Source organism: Ceratotherium simum, chromosome 12, assembly GCF_057802395.1.
Source record: "Ceratotherium simum simum isolate JZ-2026a chromosome 12, ASM5780239v1, whole genome shotgun sequence".
In the NCBI taxonomy this organism is placed as follows: Eukaryota; Metazoa; Chordata; class Mammalia; order Perissodactyla; family Rhinocerotidae; genus Ceratotherium; species Ceratotherium simum.
This window is the reverse complement of record NC_141911.1, coordinates 60,785,453-60,805,850: the sequence shown is the minus strand read 5'-3', so window position 1 is coordinate 60,805,850 and position 20,398 is coordinate 60,785,453. Positions and strand designations below refer to the sequence as shown.

General features: G+C 40.4%; 1 protein-coding gene across 1 annotated transcript; it reads right to left on the bottom strand.

Annotated features, from left to right (window-relative positions):
- Positions 1-9,439: 9,439 nt before the first annotated feature.
- MAD2L1 (mitotic arrest deficient 2 like 1) lies at positions 9,440-17,325 on the bottom strand. Its single transcript, XM_004426536.3, has 5 exons — positions 17,163-17,325; positions 16,173-16,319; positions 13,486-13,606; positions 12,364-12,467; positions 9,440-11,641 (listed from the first exon to the last, which is right to left on the bottom strand). Exons 1-5 carry the CDS (start codon positions 17,233-17,235, stop codon positions 11,469-11,471), a joined length of 618 nt encoding a protein of 205 aa, XP_004426593.1. The 5' UTR covers positions 17,236-17,325; the 3' UTR covers positions 9,440-11,468.
- Between the last annotated feature and the right edge of the window lie 3,073 nt (positions 17,326-20,398).

Genomic DNA, 20,398 nt, shown 5'->3' with positions numbered 1-20,398 from the left:
GATGGAGAAACTGAGGCTTAGTAAAGTTAAGTAACTGAGAGCCGCATACCTAACAACTCACAGAGTCAAATTTGTCTAATTTCAAAGTCGCATAGTGTTTCCACAACTAAACGGTGTTTCCCGTCTGGACGGGGGAAGAAACTATATTTTAAGCCATATCACGTTGAGGTTGGCTCCCAGATTATTTAACTGGCCTGTGTCTGAGTGTTTTCATCAACTGTCAGCGTTTGCATTTGGTGCCCACAGCCCGCTCAGTCTCTCCTCCCCTCAGTGGCTGCTCGTGGAGCCCTTGGCCACTGCTGGTAGCACGTTCCACCTCTCAGACAGGGAGTCTGCATCAGTGCTCAAGGCAGATGGTAGACTCCCGTCACCTTCAGGAGCCAGAGCTGGGGCTTCAGACAGGCGGGGAGGAGCCATCAGGGTTGTGAAAGTGCTCTCACTGGCGATTCGCCCCCTGGTGTCCAGTTGTTCACAAGTCTGTGGCAGATCCCAGGCTGTGAATTGTGGCTAACCCTCTCCGCTGCTTCTGCAGCCGGATCCCCAGCCTGTGAGCAATTTCTCTTCTGACTCGGGCACTCTGGACCTTCTACTACAGTCTAACGGCTTTTGACCTCCAGAGAGAGAGGGAAAGAGAGGGATGCCAAGCCTTGGCAGGGAGATCTTGCTGCACTGCCTTTGCTGTCCTCTGCTGACCCTACCTGGAAATTATGTTTTACTTTCCAGGGCCTTGGCATAAGACAGATACCAGAGTGAGGGAGTGAAGCCTGGCACACAAAATTTAAGGGTGTGCCAAAAAACTAAATGAGGTAAATGATATTTTCATGCAATATTCTTAAAAGTCAAATTTCAAAAAATGTATTTCAAATTTCAAAAAAAATGGATGATCAACAAAATACGTAAATGCACCCTAAACTAGTATTCTTGGCTTATGTGTACATAGACCCTGCCATCCATCTTTTCATTCAAGGGTGAGGTCTAATACCACAATGGAAAATCATGCTACCAATATTGATCAACCTTTTTCATCATTCATATATATGGAAAAAAAACCCAGAAAATTTAGAAGAAATCAACAGCAAAAACGAGAAGGTCCAAGTGGAACAGATATGACAGTTGACTCCTGAAGAAAACAGATAATTAAGAGAAAAGAAAAGAAAAACTGATTTAAAACAAAAAACCTAACACCTTCAGAGTCAAGCAGCGAAAGAATAGGAGGCTATGAAACAAGCACAATCGAGGAAGGAGAAAGAGTTCTTGGAAATTAAGGCTGTGATTGGCCAAATTAATAACCTAACAGAAAGTCTTGAAGACTGAGTTCAAGGAATCCCATTTGACTGGGAACATTCACCTCTCAGTTGTAATGACATAAGATTACCTTTTCTTCTCAAGAAGTTGAGCTATTCAGCCCTTCAGTAAGCAGTAGTTTAATAATTAGAATAATGTAAAAGGTATTTCAATTTGTAGAATCAACATATAAACATGTGGAAGATACTAATGACTGTAAAAGATAATCTAATATTAACATTGATGATGAAAAAATGGGAGTCTGAATGTTAAAGCAGCAGAGAGATGTGGAAGGTAATGTCAGACACAGATTTTTCTCACCTTATATCAAGATATACTATCTAAAATTGATGTGACAAAATACTGAGTTTAAGCATATGATTTAAAATTATAGATAACCACCAGAAAAATCAAACTAATATAACTGGAAAAACTTAGGAGTGGATGGATAAAGAAATATGAACTCGGTTCCTCATCTTTAATAGACACTGTCTAAAGGTGATAAGCAAGAAATGGAAGCATTAACATAGGTGTCAGAGGTGTGGTGATAACCACGAGCAGAACAAGAAATGTTTAAAAAGTGGGAGCTGGAATAGAAATGGGATGTGGGGGAACAAGGTCAGGTAGAGAATTTACTTTTCATTTGATACCACTCTGTACTGTTTGAACTTTTAGAACTCGTGGACTAATGTTACAGTCTAACAATTACAAGTAAAAAGCCAACTTTCTGCAGCTGCGGCTCTTGGCCCCCTCTCCTTCCCCAGCTGCAGCCTCTCTCTTCACACCAAGGTCAGATCCTAGCAAGACAGGGAGCTGTGAGAGAGAACAGACAAGGTTCTGCCCTGACGGTTGGGTTTTCTGGGGTATTTGTGTGCGTGTGCTTGTGTTCTGTCTGTTCACTGGCCCAACCTTTTGGACTACTACGTCTTGACTACTTTAATCGTGATATTTAGAATCTCCTTAAAGTTCTGCTAAACGTTGGTATCCTTCTGTTACTTCTTGACAGGAGTAATCCTAACTCAGTGGCCTTTACTATGATCCTAGTATTGTAACGTTTTTTTTCACTCTTGACTCTGGTCAACTACTGCCTAGCTGGGTCCAAATCAACCTGCTTAGGTAGGAATGAAAAGTCTATGGAAGAGTGATGACAATTACTATTATCAGAATAAATAAAACGTGGCATATTATTAAGTTAAAATATAGTGCTAAGGGAGGAGAGTGATGGTCATGACCCCATTCCTCATGTGTGCATAGAGAAGAGTGTACTTTACTGTCCTGCAGAGAACACACTTGGAGGAATTGGGGAGTAGAGGTTTTCTCTAGACTGACCACAACCTGGCCCTGAAGTGCAGAAAGCACGAGACACTAGGCATGAGGAAATGAAGACACCAGAATATCTAAATGTTCTAAGAAGGCAATAATGTCTCAAATGTCACTCTCGGAGAGAAAGTAGGCAATATACATGGGGAGATCTTCACAAGCATCACCAAAACAAAACGAAATAAAGAAATGCACACACATACTAAACGTGTGGAGGCACGACTGTTGATGGGCAGTTTCTGCTTGGAGAGTGCAGATTCGCAGACTGTGGACTCGGCAGGCGTGCAGCTGGCTGGGCTACAGTGGGACTGACACCCAGCTGCTCTTAGGCCCTCGCTCTCTCCAACACAGGAACCACTAAGGTATCTGCCATGCTCTATGGCTGACAACGGCAATGTCGAACGACGTTACACCGTTCACTTAATTTGGGGCCGTAATTTTGCTTGTGCTAACTTCTCTAGTGGAGCTGCAGTGTCTTTTGTGACTACTGAGCCCTTGGAGAGTAGAACTAACTAGAGATTTGAAATAACTTTGAAGAGGCTGAGGAAGCTACACCCATTCCTGTGAGAAACAGCCCAGGACATGCTGCAGCTGGAGGAACCCAGGATCTGAGTCAGCCCCTCTGGCTGAGACTGAGCCAACTGTATAAAATCAGGAATGAAGGCATTTGTACTTTAATTTCCGTGCGCTTTTATTTGCAAGGGGATTTAATTTGGGGGAATTTGAATAATAAGGAGAGTTTCATATTGTTCAAATTTGGGACATTTTTATGTTGTTGATCTAGTCCTTGTTTTCTTAAAGTCTGGTGAGCTATTTTGGACAACGTGACTGGACATAATTAGTGATGAGAAATAGAATAGGGAGTGAATTTTCAGCCTAGGGTGCTGCATGGAATCCTGACTCATGTTGCTAGAGTCTTTTGTGGGCAAAAAGCGAGATGCCCACCAGCAGTTCCAGAGGGGCTCTGTGTAGAAAGAAGCAGGCCTTCCTTCTTTCTTCTTTAGGATGGTGGAGCACAATAACTGTGAGCACGCAGACCGTCCTGCTGAGAGGGACAGCCCACCTGGGCTTGCTTCTGACTTGCTTAAGTACAATGGGTTAGCACATTGTTTCCCAACCTTCCTTCATATGTGTGCTGCCTTCATGATTTTCTGTGTTTTCATATCACCCATACTAATACCAATCTATTTTCTTTAAATACGCAGTGTGTATTTTTAAAATCTTTTGCTTACAGTAGTGTTAAAATGTATTACATAGTTTTTCTAAAAACAGATTAAAATATATACGTAATTAAGAAAATTTTTTAAACAATGCCTGTCAGCATGCTACCTAAAATCAACTCACATAAGGCCAGGGGAACACACACTGTACTATACTAAAAGATTACGAAGCTGGCACACATTGGGAGGGATGCCTGTTACTCCACTCTTCAGGCCTCCCTTCTAATCCTGATGACGGAAACTGGTATTGGAGAAATATTTGGGGCCCCTTTCTCTACTGCTTTCTCACTCCATCCCAAGCAACAAAGAAGACGTCTTTCTAAGACTCACAGGAGCTCAAGTAAAGTGCTTCCTCCTTCTGCCCTGGGCTTTCAGCCTGCAGGGCTTACTCCCGGGCTGGAGTGGGGCTTGTGAGGAAGACTGAAGTTGTCTGACCACTCCATAGCTCATGTATGGAGGAGGAGTAGCAAACCCTATTTCTGCTTTAGGTCTAAGCCTTGTTCTCCTACCCAGCTTTACTAGGGAACCCCATAATTTGGGTAATACATACATTTCAGTCTCCTTCTGTTTCCTGTGTCTATTTCTTAAACTGGTTAAAACGCATAGAGTACAAGCCCAATTCCAACGCAGCATTTGGTTACAAAAACAAGTGAAAGAATGAAAGAAGAAAGTGTTGGTGGAGAAAGATGAATGCTCCTGTCATACAGCAAAATAGGCTGTGTTTGTGCAATGATAGCTTATTATGAAAAAGTGTTTTTAATAAAGCTAATAATGCAACTCGAATATTGTGGCTACAAGTCCTCACTTCCCCAACTTGGAGTTAGATTCATGTGGAACTGTATCTTCTTGGCTGATCTGTGCACACTGGAGCACAGGGACCCTCCCTTGTTCCCTAGTCTCTGAGAGGCAATGAGATATAGTAGAAACTTGGGCCCAGGGATGGATTCCAGATGTCTGAAGTTGGACAGATTACTAAACCTTCCTGAATCTCAGTTTTTACACGTGTAAAATGGGGATAATAACCCTCATAGGGTTGTTGTGAGGACTGAGATAATGCACGTAATGAACTAGATTGATGCCTGAGCCCCTCCCTGCCCACAAATTGAGCTCAAGATACTCTATGAAGGATTCTTTCTCCCTAGTGTTTCTTCATGGTTATTCTCTGGGACTCACTGGGCATCAGCAGAATTGTAAAACCTTCATTTTGGATCAAGCCCTTCTTCTCTCTTTGCACTCTTTTCCTCTCACAATTGGCTCTGAATTGAGGTTTTCGGGCTGTTTCTTACTCCAGAGGACTCCTCATTTGGGACTCAGACTTCATCATTTTCTTTGCCTCATGGCTCTCCCCACATCCCAGCACCAGTTTCTAAGAACACAGGCTATGGCCCAAGTCTCCCACTTCCCCACCAACCCCTACCTCCATTCACTTAGAAGGAACCAGGATGAATTGGTTCTTGGCATGCAGTAGATTATCATTACCCATGAATTTCCTTTCCTACACCTGGAAACTGTGAACTGGTTTTTACCGAGCTGTATTGGCTATTATGATTGAGTACACCATGATCCAAGAACTGTATTTTAGACTTGAAAGACTTTGGGCATTACAGACTCAACCTTTAAAACCACTAACTTCTGCACTTGGTTAGTTGAGACTGCCATTCAGAAAGAAATTCAGCTCTATGTCTAGGCATCCACTGGATGTGTCCATATCTAGATAGTTTTTAAAGACATTTGAGATCTTTCCCTTGCATGTAAATGGAGTATGGGTGGTCCTGCTTATACTCACAGGCTTTTTTTTTAGCACAGATAAAATTCTAAGACAATAAAGATTTTGATCTAAGTTTCTTGTGCAAACAAACTTGCATAGCAAAATGGTGCAGATAAAAGTAGATGAAAATGGGGTCCGGCCAGGTGGCACAGCGGTTAAGTGTGCATGCTCCGCTGCGGCGGCCCGGGGTTTGCAGGTTCGGATCCCGGGTGCGCACCGACACAGAGCTTGTTAAGTCATGCTGTGGCAGCGTTCCATATAGAGTAGAGGAAGACGGGCACAGATGTTAGCCAGGGCCAATCTTCCTCAAGAAAAAATGGGAGGGTTGGCATTGGATGTTAGCTCAGGGCTAGTCCTCCTCATAGGAAAAAAAAAAAGTAGATGAAAATGGAGTTTATACAAATAAATGAAACTATATTATGTTTCTCTAGTATAAAAATAGATCAAATGGACAAAGAAGACAAAAATAGGTGAAATGGTAACAGAAATTGACTTGTGTAATCAGAGGGTCAACTCTGGCATTCTTCTCTCCAGGCCTTTTCTAATAGTTTTGTTGCTAGGGCTACAGTGTTTTTGCCAGATTGGAACAGGATTGTCAACTTGAGTGGAGATTAAGTAGCTTTCCCAAATAGATTTTTTTTTTTAATAAGCATCAGTTAATACTGCTAGCTTTTAAAGCCATATTCATGAAAAATGGAATGATCGCTGAAGAACTGTTTCTAGAAAACGTAACTAATAAAATTAGAAATTTAATAGACAGGTTCTGTCCCATAGTTATTCCAACACAAACTTTTATCACAGTTACATTGAACAAAATAACTTGACATTTAATAAAAAAGAATAAGAAATTATTGTTTACAAGTAAAGCCAAAAACTAATTCCCCAAAGAGTAACTGAGGTTGCTTAATACCAATTCTTCTGATTAGTTGGAAAACTATGTTTCACAACTGCTCACAAATTCACACCTGGTTTACTCTTTAAACAGTAGATAAGGTATAAGATAAAGTCCTCTGTCTTTGGTTCCTTCTATTCAGTGGTCAGAGTCAGGTGAGGAAAGTGTAAATATAAACTCACCCAATGAGACATGGTCAAGTTTTGTAAGGTGCAGTAAAGGAAAACCAATTTGTTCTGGACACTCAGTTGCTAAAAGGATGTAAAAAGTAAGAGCCATTAGGAAAAGGGTGAAGAAACACTTCTTTCGATGTGCTTGTTGAGGAGTCAGAAGAGCTTCCTTGGCCGTGGACAGAAGAGACCTAAACTTTAAAAAACTGTAATTGGCCCATTGACCCTGCAATTCTACTTGTGCACTAAAGCATGAGAATTAAATGAAATAATTCATGTAAAGCGCCTAGCAAATAACAGATACTATATTTTTCCTCCTGATGTCTTCATATGTTTGTAGTCAGAAATCCTAATGTTAACTTCCAATAAGAAAAGCTGAATATTATAGTCTTCAGAGTCGAAAGGAAATTCACCTTAATTTGAATATTACAGCATTAATGACATCTGGTGGAAAATATAGGTATTACAATGTGGCATTATAGCTATTCTGATCTTTCATGTGCGGTTATGCACCACATAACGTTTTGGTCAACGACGGACGGCATATGATGGTGGCCCCATAAAATTAGTACCATATAGCCTAGGTGTGTAGAAGGCTACACCATCTAGGTTTGTATAAGTACACTCTATGATGTTTGCATGACAACAAAATCACCTAATAGCATATTTCTCAGAACATATGCCTGTCATGAAGCAATGCATGACTGCATGACTATATAATAAAATTAAGATAAATTTTGCAGACTAAGCAACTAAATGAAAACATAAAGAAAAAATTTAAATGTCTAGTGGATACCTACATTATGCTAATAATTTTTGAGTCTATATTCTAAAATATTAGGAGGGTAATGAAGCTAAGAAACTTGAATGCATTCTAATAATAACATTTATCCAGCATACATGTTTATAGGGTGATTAAAAATAGATGTATAGGGCCTTTATGCTATTCTGAGTCTCTTTTTATGCCTCATATGCCAAAGAACCTCCCTTTTCAAGTTTTCAGATCAAAATTCACTGGGGGGTGTCCCGAGGAGTACCTCAAAAGAATAGCCAGTTGTGTTTCAGATAATATGGAATTAAGATAAAATAGAAAAAGATCCAATTTGAGATCCTACGGATGGAGACAGCAAATGGTATTGTTTTAAATGTGAGCCTTATATATCACAATATCAAATGCTCTGAGCTAGAGAGGGGTTTGAATATTTGTGACCAGAAAGGCAAACTGTGTTCTATTAAGGGTCAGCAAACTACAACCCATAGGCCAAATGAAGCCCCTCTTTGTTATTGGAACACAGCCATGCTCATTTGTTTACCTGTTGTCTAAGGCTGCTTTCAAGCCACAATGACCAACTGGACTAGGTGTAAGAGACCATAAGCCTGCAAAACCTAAACTATTTATTATCTGGCCCTTTAGAGACCAAGTTTGCCAATCCCTGGTCGATTAGATCACTTTCATCAGATTTTCACACACCCCTCCACCCATCTCCATGGGAGGAGTATACTTCCCTGGCCACTGAAGTTTGGCTTAGCCATGACTCGCCTTGATCAGTGGAATGTAGAAGTGTCAGTGTAAGAGTTCTGGAGCTAAGGCTTGAGTCCTGGCGAGCCACTGCCCCTTCAATGGTAGAAAGACATGTGATCTGCAGACTTGCATGAGAATGACAAGCACCCCCACTGACCTGCAGACTGGCAGTAGAAAATGCTTCTTGATATTCTATAGTTGTCTGCTGTGCACCATAAGCCAACTAATACATGAGATTGTCATACCTCAATGTAAACATTCCCACGGAGGCTTGACTTCTCCCATTGATGACCCTGGGAGAATGATCTTGAAGACCAAACGTGGTTCAGTCCCTTCTGGGACTCTATTTCAGACCTTGATGGGCTCGACTGGAGCATGTTTTCATTCCTCTGCCTATGGTGAGCAAAACTGAGTCAGAGTCCAGGCCAGGTCTAGAAGCCCACCAGATTCTCTTGGCATCTCGGCTTCTGTATGTTGAACATGGGGTGGAAATCGGTCATGATTCTTTCATCTGTCTGTTTAAATATCTCCCTGCTAAGGTGAGCCTCAAGGTCAAGAGAGAGGGTGGGACAAGTCCAGTTGGAGACATAGGCCAAGGCTTTTCCAATCTAGCTTTATCAATAAGCTCATAGCTTGGCTCCTACTCAACTCTGATATTCAATTGATACATAATCTGTCAGGGGTGAAAAAGATCAGGACTAGCTCCTCAGAAACCTCATACAAGTGAATAGTAACATGCAGATAATGTAAAAATCTAATTTAACCCTGTTCACAATGTTGGCTGAGATGAAGTGCTCAAAATATCTAAAATGTGATTTCACATAATTCTTAGTCTTACATCTCAGATTGTTAAAACACAAACGAAGCTTTTCATTATCACTTTTCTTGAAACCATCAGTCATTTGGATAGATCACCGGGTAACACCAGTGGTCCATTTATTACATACAGTTATGCAGAGTTCACACATTTGTCACTGAGAACCCTGAAGCTGCCCTAGTTCTCCAGCTTTCAGCCTTTCCTTTGGTGACTTATACAGCTAATAGCCTTCCATTAAATTTTTCCAAAGCCAGTTTTTGCTGTTTTCAAATAAACAAGAGCCTAGCTGGTACAGAACCGTTACTAGAGAGTAACCTGCAGGCAACAGATTGTACGGCAGAAGCTCCTATTATTGAGACCAACACTCAAATCCAGAGCACGAATTTCCGGACGTAGCTCTTACAGAAGAGAGGTCAGGACCATAATAAATCACAAGTTAAAAGTAGTAATATTAGGATCATTTAATTTCACAAATAAAGACATAAATGACAGAAACTTAAGTGTTATTAGTAATATATTAGAATGTTGCTACCAGCAAGGTTTTTGGACGAAGAACCACGTTTCATTATTCCCGTTGTTTAGCAAAGAGGCATTCAATGTTTCCCGAAGCACTCACTCACTGCTTTCTATAAAGATTTTCAAACATATTTCCTAAAATAGGACCACAATTTTCAACTCCCTCCATATTTTTACTGAAGTTCTATTTCTGCTTTCCTTCTCAACCCATATTTCAAATGTTAAGAGGTAACGAACAACCCAGGAATTCAAATGTTTCAATCTTAATAGTGTCCACTTTGTAATACACCTCATGTTGTCTGGAAGCCTGACTCTTGCCTATACCTAAGTCACTATCATTTCCATTTCTGCAAAACTACTTTTCTTATTCAGGAAACAGAAAGCTCGTGGGTGGCCCTCAATTAGACAGCGTCAACCACTCTAAGAAACGGGCTTTCACAGCAGCATTCACCATGCTCATCATCAAATACTGGCTCCTATTTATCCAGCACTGAGAGATGAAAGAATGAAAGACAGCATCCTTTATCCTTAAACAGCACACCGTTGGATCAAAGAGAGAAGATTATCCAGGTGAAATAACAAAGACTAAATGCATAATGAAATGAACCTTTCTCTCCTTCATAAGACCTCAACCTTCAGAAAGGCCAGGATCTTGTTTCATTCGTTCTGGCACTTGGCAAAGTACTCTACATATTAATAGATGCTCAATATGTAATTTTTGAATGGATGGATACAGATTCTATGTATTTACTTAATAGTGAAGGTTAAGTGAATTAATATATATAAAGAGCTTAGAACAGTGCCTGATAATAAGCAGTTAATAAACTGAACTATTACAAAATAAGATAAGATTTAGAAAAGACGTTTTAGAAGTCTGTCTTAAACTGACCTCAGAAAAATAGTTGGAAACTGGATAGAAAGAACATACCTGATGAGAGTATTAATGAAGGCACAGGAATAAGCGTGGTGTTTAAGTATATAAGGAAAACTAGGCTGACAGGAAGACTAGGAGAATAGAAAGGCTCTACAATTCAATGTTTGCTAAACTGAATTAATTCCAAATGACATTTATTGTTTTACAAACAATAATGCTTATTTTAAAACTACTGTTGAGATGAAGGGGGTATAATCAAAGCTTGTCCATTAAACTGAAAGTACCTCAAGACTTAACTCGACTTTGTATCCTTAGGCCCTACAACCTAGTGGGCACAAGAAATCATTTGCTGCACAGAATCCATCCTAACTACTATTTAACTGTATTAAACCACACCAATATAAAAATATTTTAAGACGAATTTAAAACATACACATTTAACTTTATTTCATCATTGTGATTTAAAGCTTGATTTTATAAAACATAAAAAGACATTTTTAAGAGATCTGTATCATAGGAATTGAACCAGTAGAAATATTCATAGCTTCATGGGTTCAAGTTATATAAATTAAAATCAAATAATTGGAAGTGTTTTTAATATGGAAACTACAAATGCAATAAACAGCAAAAGGACCTAATAGGAACAATATTTCATTACTTATGGATAATATTGGTTACTTTCAAGATCTAAACAAAGCTTCTGAATATTCAGACTTCTTTTGCTGTATCTCCCTACCCATATTCTGAGTCAAGTTACTTGACCAAAAAGTCTTATTTAGGAAGGCATTTAGCTTTACAGCAAAAGTTTTCCCATCCACAGTTACCAACTTCAAAGGAACTGACATGACAGTGCTGATGTAATCTGCTGGTTCTCTCTTGAACAGTGTCCAATAAGTTATGTCAACCCTATGGAAAGTCAAACCGGTACCAAAAAATGGAACAATTATGCACAGTTCAGTAAAGTATGTGAAGTTTTCCCCTTCTAGAAATTAACCAATGAAATAAAACACATCAACTACAGTTGACTTGGCTTTAGGAAAACCACATTTGAGAATTACAACCACATTATTGTCCTTATCTCATCTTCAGTCATTGACAGGAATTTTGTAGGCCACCATGCTATTTACTTTGTGGATTGTAGTAGTAAATGAACGAAGCCGGACTTCCTCCGAGTTGGTAATGAACTGTGGTCCTGATTCTTCCCATTTTTCAGGTACAACCAAATCTTTGTCTGTATAAATCAGTAGATCAAATGAACCTAAAATGGGGATAAGATGGTTAAAGTACATTATTTTTTCAAAAGTAAAACTACCCTCCTTGTCTCTCTCACATTTTCAACCACCTGAGGTGTTAGAAAAGATAGTTTAGCCTGGTCTCTACTCACTAGTTAATTGCTTTTCCTCAATGGAAATTTATTTTAGTACACAAAATATTGCATTCCGTATACATTATCTTACGAAAACTTCAAGTTTTTTTTCTTTAACGAGAAAACCATTAAAAATATTTGCAGAAAGTGTATAATCACATGGGATAGTATGAATAAGCCAGAGGAAAGCTAACATTTTGGTTCTGTGACTGCTGTGTCCCAGTGCCCAGAATAGCGTCTGACATATAGTAGGTATTCAGGAACTATCTGATGAATGAAGGAATAACTAAGAAAAGCAAGACACAATTAGAGCTATCATCTTAATTATAGACATAAAAATGTGTAGAAAATAAGAACAGTGAAAGGAATTACATCAAAACATTCAAGAGTGAGTATTGTGGAATACTTTCATTCCTTTCCTTTTCAGCATTTCCAAATTTTCTAGAATACATATAACAATAGAACAACAATACTTTTGTTTTATAATGCTTTTTTCCTCATTTATATTACATGATATTGATAAGAAAAAACTTCATAAAGGGGTAATTCTTAAATCAGTAGCTTAGTCTCTTCTCCAACAAATTTAAGCCAATGTGAAGTTGTACAATACTTACAAGAAACTTCCAGCAGTGGCAGAAATGTCACCGTAGCTGTGATCTGTCTGATCACTGAACGGATTTCATCTTGGATAGCTTTCTGAGACTTTTCTCTGGGTGCACTATCAAAGAAACCAAATCAATAAATTCATTTTAAGTTTTAACAAGTTATTTAAAAAACTGGTAAGATTATTTATCTGATTAAATGCTTCCAAAATCAAATAAGTAATACATTAAAAGAGGTTTTTAAAAAATGAGTATAAGTATATCCTTCGGACCTATAATCTAGTAGGCACAATATGCATCTTTATTATTTCATTTATCCTTCCAAGCATCTTTTAGGATAGGTCTTAGTACTAGGTCATTTAATATCACACGACTAGAAAATCTGTCAAGTGTTTCAAGCTAAGAAAATGTCAGCACCTCTTAAAATAAAAATAACAAGTGGTATCTAAAACATTTAATTGGTATAATCATTTTGTCATTTTTAGTAATGCTTAAATATCTAATTCCCTATTGCCTCAAATAAGATATTAAATTTTAAGTCAAATTATTTTTATAAGCTAAAAATGTTCTAAAATAGACCAAAGGCTTCAGAAGCAAACTGCATTTCATTATAAGAAGTGGTTCTGAGTTTACAGGTAAGCACACCTAGGACAATGGTAGACATTAGCATATAATGACGGGCATTTCCCATCCAGCAGGTCTGGAAACTTCAGAGTTTATGAAGTGTCTCAGGAAGTTTGTGGCACTAAATGAAGTACAGTAGTGTGGCACTGTAAGCTGGGAGAGAGTCTAGGATAATCCCTTACGGTTAAAAGTACCTTTAAACAATTCATTATGTGGCCCATCTAGTACATCATGTGTAGTTTTGCATATACCACCATAAATACTAAGGTTTGAAGGTCACCGACTTAGACTAAAGGCAATTATGTTAAAAGTACACTCTCTATACAAATCAGTGATATGCTAAAGTGAGCAAAATTCTTTTCCACAGGAGACTAAAATCAAATTAAACATATCTTAGAAACAAACTACACCTTATATGAACCTAGTTCAATATAATTAGAACTCATTTAGTAAAGAAAACAAGTTTTGGAAAAAATACATGAAAGTGAAAATAGTCTAATTCATACTTACCTGTCATCTTTTGCAGTCTTGTCACACTCAATATCAAATTGCCATCTTTCAAGGACCTCACCATTTTCAATATTTGAGATGACTACCACCAGTTTCTGAACTGAACACTTGTATAACCAATCTGCAATATACAACAAGGCATCTTTTTTGGTCCACTGCATTACAAATCAACTCACTTCTCAGGTCCCACCTCCTATCAGCAAATTCTTACCACTGGTATTTTGGAACTCCTCCAACCTGCACAGAAACACTGCCCCATCACTGCCCCTGTTTTCAAATTCTCCGTGTTTGTACCAGGTATAGTGGTGGGGGCTGAGGAGAGTAGTGAACATCCAGTACTTCCATCTTAATCCAAGGTTAGAGTGCAGGAGCCAGGCATTAACCTCATCACTGCACCAACACATGTGAAACTATAATTATACAAACACTCAAAAGGGAAGAGCATCTGCCCAGAGGACTGCAAGGAGGCCAATACAACTGCAGTTAAGCAAGGGAGAAAGAACAAGGTAAGTCTGGCCAGATGCATAGGGCCAGACAAGGCCACGTGGGCCAAATTAAAGAAATTATACTTCAAGAACCAGGGAAGTCATTACTGTGTTTGAAGCTCGGTGTGAGGTAATTAGACTTGTATTTCAAAGCCATCAAGTCTGGCTGTGATATAGAAAGGGGACTGGAGGTAAAGAGGGGATCTAGGGACACTAGTTAATTAGTAATTAAAACAAGAGGTAACGAAAGCTTGTAGGAGGATAAACTGGTAGAGATGGAGCAGTAGACAGAGTCAAGAGATTTTGTGGTTATAATGCTTCAGATTTATTGGATTACCTATGAGAGTAAGGAAGAGGAAGGAGTTGGGGACAGCTCCCAGGTTCCTGGCTTACATCAATAGTTGGGTGGCTGTCCATTCAGAGAGGAAAGAGAAGTGAAATGGAGATGCTCCTAAACTTAGTTTTTAATATGCTGAGTTTGAAGTATCCCTGAGACAGCCACATGAAGATATCAAGAGAGCCACTTGATATACGAGCTTAGAGTTCAGAAAGACTTGGGTTAGATGTAAGTTTGTGAGTCAACTATACAGATGTTGTTAATGGAGCTAGGAACCTGTCAGAGATCATCGAGAGAGAGATTATAGTGAGAAGAGGGCCTGCAATTGACCCCTGAATAAATCTAGGAAATTGGGATAGTATATCCAGGAATCAGCAGTTTTTTTTTTAAAGAGACAAAATAATTCAGTAATATTTAAGGCTTGTGGGCCACCTAGGTCTCTGTTGCATATTCTTTTCAAAACAACCCTTTAAAAATGTAAAAATATTCTCGCTGACCCCTGGCATATATCAAGAACTTTTTCTCAGTTTAGCTCTGAAAAGGAGGAGATTAGGTGGTAATTTGAAGATTTGAGGTAGGTGGTAATTTTTCTTTAAAATTGGAGAGAGATGAAACCAACGGGAATAATCCAAATCAAAACAAAGAAGTCGAAAATACAACAGAAAACATAGGATAAAGTCCCTCAGAAGGCTAGAGGGATGGGATTCAAAACAGATTGAACAATTTGCCTCTAAGGAGAGCAATTCCTCCATTTTAACTAAACTAAAAGGAAGAAGTTAAATAGGAAGGTCTAGATACATCTGAGGTGTCTCAAAGGAGACAATCCAAAACACCAGTAGCTTAGGTAAGTATTGCTTCTTCATCAAATTAAGATGAAGACACAGCTCTATAGTTGCCTAGAGGTTTCCAGGCCAAATAATCTGAGTATAGCCGTATGAATAAGTATGGGAAACTATGGGTAATTTAGCCCTGAAGTTAATAAAAATACAATAATGTAATTTTAAAAATGAAGCTATTTGAAACAAAATATATATATATGCGATTCATGAATTTAAAAATTAAAAAAAAAAAGATGACCACTGTAGTGTGTTTTGGAACTACTATTTTGGATTATCAAATGGGAACATTTTACAACACAGAAAAATTAAAAGAATCCTAAGTGTTGAGAAACATAAAAGAGAAACTAATAGGAATTCTAGAGGAAGGAAAAAAAGGAATAGATGGAAAACAAGTATTGATCCAACAATACAGCAACTTCTTGAGCTAAAAAAAATGAGTGTTCAGATAGAAAAAGCTTACTGACTCACAGGCAAGATTTTTAAAAAAGACAAATGGAAACAGGTGAAAAACAAGAAAACTCTACTGGGCTCTACTATTTAGTACTTGTTCTTTTTTGTTTTCTTTTTTTAAGTTTAGTTCCCACGTTGAATCCAATTTTATTTCCTTGATCTTAATAATGACAACTTTAGACTCCAAGCAGCTACAGAATATATATAATATTAAGAATGTATAGTGGATTTTTCTCAGATAATGAACACCATCATAACTATGTAAAATTCCAACTTGTTCCATTTGGCCACATGAATTGCACGAGTCATTTCTAAGGGAGTTGATGGAGGCTGTCTTGTTAAGCCGTCTCAGATTCCTCACATCAAAATATTCAGCCCACTCAAAATGTGGTGGGGGAAGGGTGGGATTTCTTTCAATTTACATTGTTTGCTTCCTCCCAGCTGAGTCAGTATATCTGAGATGGTAGTGTGTTTTACAAACCTATGTACAGAGCCGAAAGATGACCACCAAGACGCTAGAAAATGTGGATTCTAGAAGGCCTGCAAAACTCAAAACTGTTTCCAACAACTGAATACCTTTTAGCTGTTCCACCACATTATTGAGGTATTTTATGAGCTCCGGATCAGTAGTTACAAGCAGGGTGAGTCCATATTTCTGCACTCGAGTAAAGGTTTCAGATGGATATATGCCACGCTGATATAAAATGCTATTGATGCCAAATGCTGAAAAGAAAAAAAATGTTGAAGTTATTATCACTTTGTAACTCTGGAAAACAAAACATTTAGATCTGGCTTTGGTTTCATTAATGGTATGTCTGTAAATGCCTGAACAGACGTGTTTGTGCGGGTCTTGCTGAAAGCACAGTAGGTACAAAATTTCATTAAAAATCCTTGAAGTCTTGCTTCTAAGTAAAAGAGAGAAAGCAATGCCTGCATTTTGTGGCAATAAAAGAAAAATGCCAAACTGCATTAATCTACCACTGCCAAATTTCATTTCATTGTAATCCAAGTCCAAATTCAGATTATGTGGTTCGGGGATGTCAAAGAGGCTTCGGCGCGCGTTAGCAACTGACTGGCTGGTCCAAGGCCCCGAGCAAACCTCTCCCTGTCTTTTTCCTCTCACAAGTCCTGCCAGGTTCTAACAGAAGGAAGGACCGGCCAGGTGCAGAACAGCGCTTCCCAAAGTCGAGTGCATCACCGCCAACCCCAGAATCACCCACACGTGCCCCCCACCCCGTCGCATTACGTCCCAAGGCCCTGGGGCGGCGCGGGGGCAGACACGGATCTGCACTTTAAAGAACCGCCCCAGGGAAGGGGCCGTACCCGGCGAGGCAGGCCGCCGCAGCACCGAAGCCTCCTCCTCCGCCATTAGCACCGCGGCCGGGGGAGACGCCCGCACCCGCCTCTCCCCAGATTCCTCCGGCCGGAGGGGAGGCCGGGACAGACAGGGCTCCAGTTCGCGGCCGCTGCGGGCCCCCCGGCTTCCCCGCCGCGGAGCCGAGCCGCGGGCCTACCTGGCGGCCTGCCCCGGCCTCCCCGCCCCCGGCCTCCGCCAGGAGGACTCACAGAAGAACTCGGCCACGATCTCGGCGCTCCCGCGCAGGGTGATGCCTTGCTCCCGGGAGAGCTGCAACGCCATGGCCAGGCCACAGACGGAGGCGCGCGCTTCCTCGGGGGGGCAGGAGCAGCAGGGGCTCCCGCAGCAGTTGCCCGCCACTCGTTTCAAAAGTAACGACGCAGCACGCCGTCGGGCCCTTCGCGCAGGCGCGACCAGCCTCTAAGCCCCGCCCCCGCGATGGGCGCAGGCGCAGTGGGTCAGCGTGGTCACGCTGTTCCGGGCGTCCTAACCCGGTGGGTGTCTACGGGCAGTTCCCGTTGCGGTCGGCTAGGTGGAGCGGAGGGAGCAAGACGACAGGTCCTGGTCTTGTTGGCCGCTCCCTAGGCCTGCAGACTGAGCGACCAAGGAGCACAGATTCTGTGTTCGGAAGATATTTTCAAAATGATATGAACTCCCGAGGGATCCCTAGTGGAGGGCTGAGACTTGGGCCGGACACGTTGGGAGTTCGGAAGGCAGCGGCGCGCAGCCGAGCCTCGGCTTTAGAGGCCTCGATGACCGTGGGAGCGCGGCTTTTCCCGAGGAACTGGGGTGGGGGCCAAAGGGGCGAACCGCAGCCGTTTTTCTGCCTAGTCTGCGTCTGCCCTGGGCTCCGCCCGCCTCCACCCCCAGCCCCCTGCGCGGCCGAGTCTGGGGCGGCCGGGGGTCCAGCTTGCTCTCCGTCCGCCCCGCCCACCCGCAGGCGGCTGGTCAGGAACAAGGTCACCTCACCAAAAAGGCCCCTCAACACTGAAGAACTTTTCCGTGGATTTTGACGCACAAATTCAATGACTTCATGTTAGGATGAGAGGTATAAAGGAGATGGTGCACAATTAATGTTCATGGCCGTTGTGAAACGATTTTATTCTTGTAGCAGGTGGAAAGATTATTTGTAAAATGCAGTCTGAAAAACTTTACCAGACATACTGTGTTATTTAACTATATGAGAAATGGCTGAGTGTATTAGTTTTCTATTGCTGCAGAACAAATTACCACGAATTAGTGGTGTGAACAACAGCCGTTTATTATCTCAGTCCTGTAGGTCAGGAGTCTGGGCGTGGCCTAGCTGAGTGTTCTGAAATAAAGGCGTCTGCACGTGGGATCTCGTCTAAGGGCTGGGGTCCTCTTCCAAGCCCCTTGGTGGTTGGCAGGATTAACGTCCTTGTGGTTCTTTGTCTTGCCAGCTGTTGGCCAGAGGCCAGGTTTGTGCCTTTGCCAGGTACCGTAAGCCTTCTCACACTTGTAGTCTCTCTGACTTCAGGGAGTTCCCTTTTAAGGGCTTGCCTGACTAGGTCAGACCCGGTCAAACAATTTCTCCTTTGATGAACGTAATCCCAGAAGTGATAGACCCTCATATTCACAGGTTCTGGCCCCGCTCAAGGGAGAGGAGTTATATAGGATGTGCTCCCTAGAGACCAGGAATTTTGGAGGCCATCTTAGAATTCTGCCTATCACAGTTATATATCAGATTTTGATCACTTTGAAGATTAAAACATAGGTATAATAAGTAAGAGGCTGACGACCCAACAAAATATTTTCCTTACATCCTTCAGTCTCTGTGGTACGTGTGTGTATCTGTGTGTGTAAATCACCATCTTTTCACTCCTTCCACCAGGAACTTGAGTTAGAGTGCAATGCTACCTTACTCTGTATACAAATTGTCTCTCTTTCTAAGGAACTTTATGTTAATACTCAGCAATTCAGGAAAGACTTCCTTAGGTTTCATAGTAATATAGCTTGTAAATTAGCTGAAGATGCAAATAATTGTTAGTATAATTTTGGAGATTCTAGAATTTAAAAGGCTAGCAAAATATTTTTCCATGTATAGAGGAAGTATTTTTTAAATACTTTATTTGTGCTCTGTGAGGAGATATAAGAAATAATTAAGGTTTAGAAGGTGTGGTCTGTGCTTTTCGAGTTTATAATCTAGTTTTGTTTAAATATGCATACTTAAGGGGAAAAAAAAGAAAAACTGAAGGCTTACAAATTTGACCTTACTTGTCTTCTGCCTACCTGGGCAGCCCCGTTTCAAATTACTTTCCTAGTCTGCCTGATCCTTTAGTAACTTTTCCACCTCAGGGTTTTTCATAATGTGCTTTCCTCTGCTTAGAAATTTCATTTTATCTGTTCAAATTTCGAGTTATGTTTATATTCTTCTCTTTTTTTTTGCTGAGGAAGATTCACCCTCAGCTGACATCTGTGCCAGTCTTCCTCTATTTTATATGTGGGATGCTGCCACAACATGGCTGCTGATGAGTGGTATAGGTCTACGCCCAGGAACTGAACCAGCCCGCGGAAGTGGAGTGCGCCGAACTTAACCACTAGGCCATGGGGCCAGCCCCTATATTCTTTTTTTAACTTAAATGTTGTATTAAAGAAATTTTCTTTGACCCCTCAGACTATAAGGTCCTGCTCTTAGGCATTTTCATAGCATTTCATAGTGCTATTTCAGAGCATTGCTTTCAAGGTCAGAATGAAAATAATTACCTTGTTATGATTATAGAATGATTTGAGTTCCATCTTCCCTGTTTTGGTGGAGGATCCATGATGATATTTGGTGGGTGCTCCACAAATATTTGTTGAAGGAATGAGCATTTGAATAGTTTCCTAGGAAAACTTGACAGAAGAACCGAAAACATTTTCCCATTGGAGAGCAGCTTGGATGGATGAGGTGAGGCCACATTTAGGGAGCTCTGAATACCCATCTATGTTGATTGAACTGGAAGTACCAGGGATTTCTAGGTTCTTAGGATTGAAATGATTAGCGGGACATTTTCTCAGGTGTAAATTCAGTAATGGTTGTAGAAATGATTGTGTACAGGACGACTGTGAGTGGTAGTCCTCAAACTTAAGAATGTGAAAGAATCACTTGGGTATTTTGCTAAATATGTATTTTCCTGGCTTCTATTCCCCCTTCTCCAAGCCTGAGTCAGTCCAGTACCACAGCTACTAGCCATGGGTGGCTGCTTCAGCATTTAAAATGTGCTGGTCTGAACTGAGATATGCTACAAGTATGAAATACCAGATTTCAGAGACTTACGATAAAAAAAGAATGTAAAGAATTACATTGATATGTTTTTTAATTAATTACATATTGAAATGATATTTTACATGCATTGGATTAAATAAAACTTATTAAAATAATTTCACCTGTGTCTTTTTAGCTTTTTAATCTGACTACCAGAACATTTAAAATTACATATGTCAC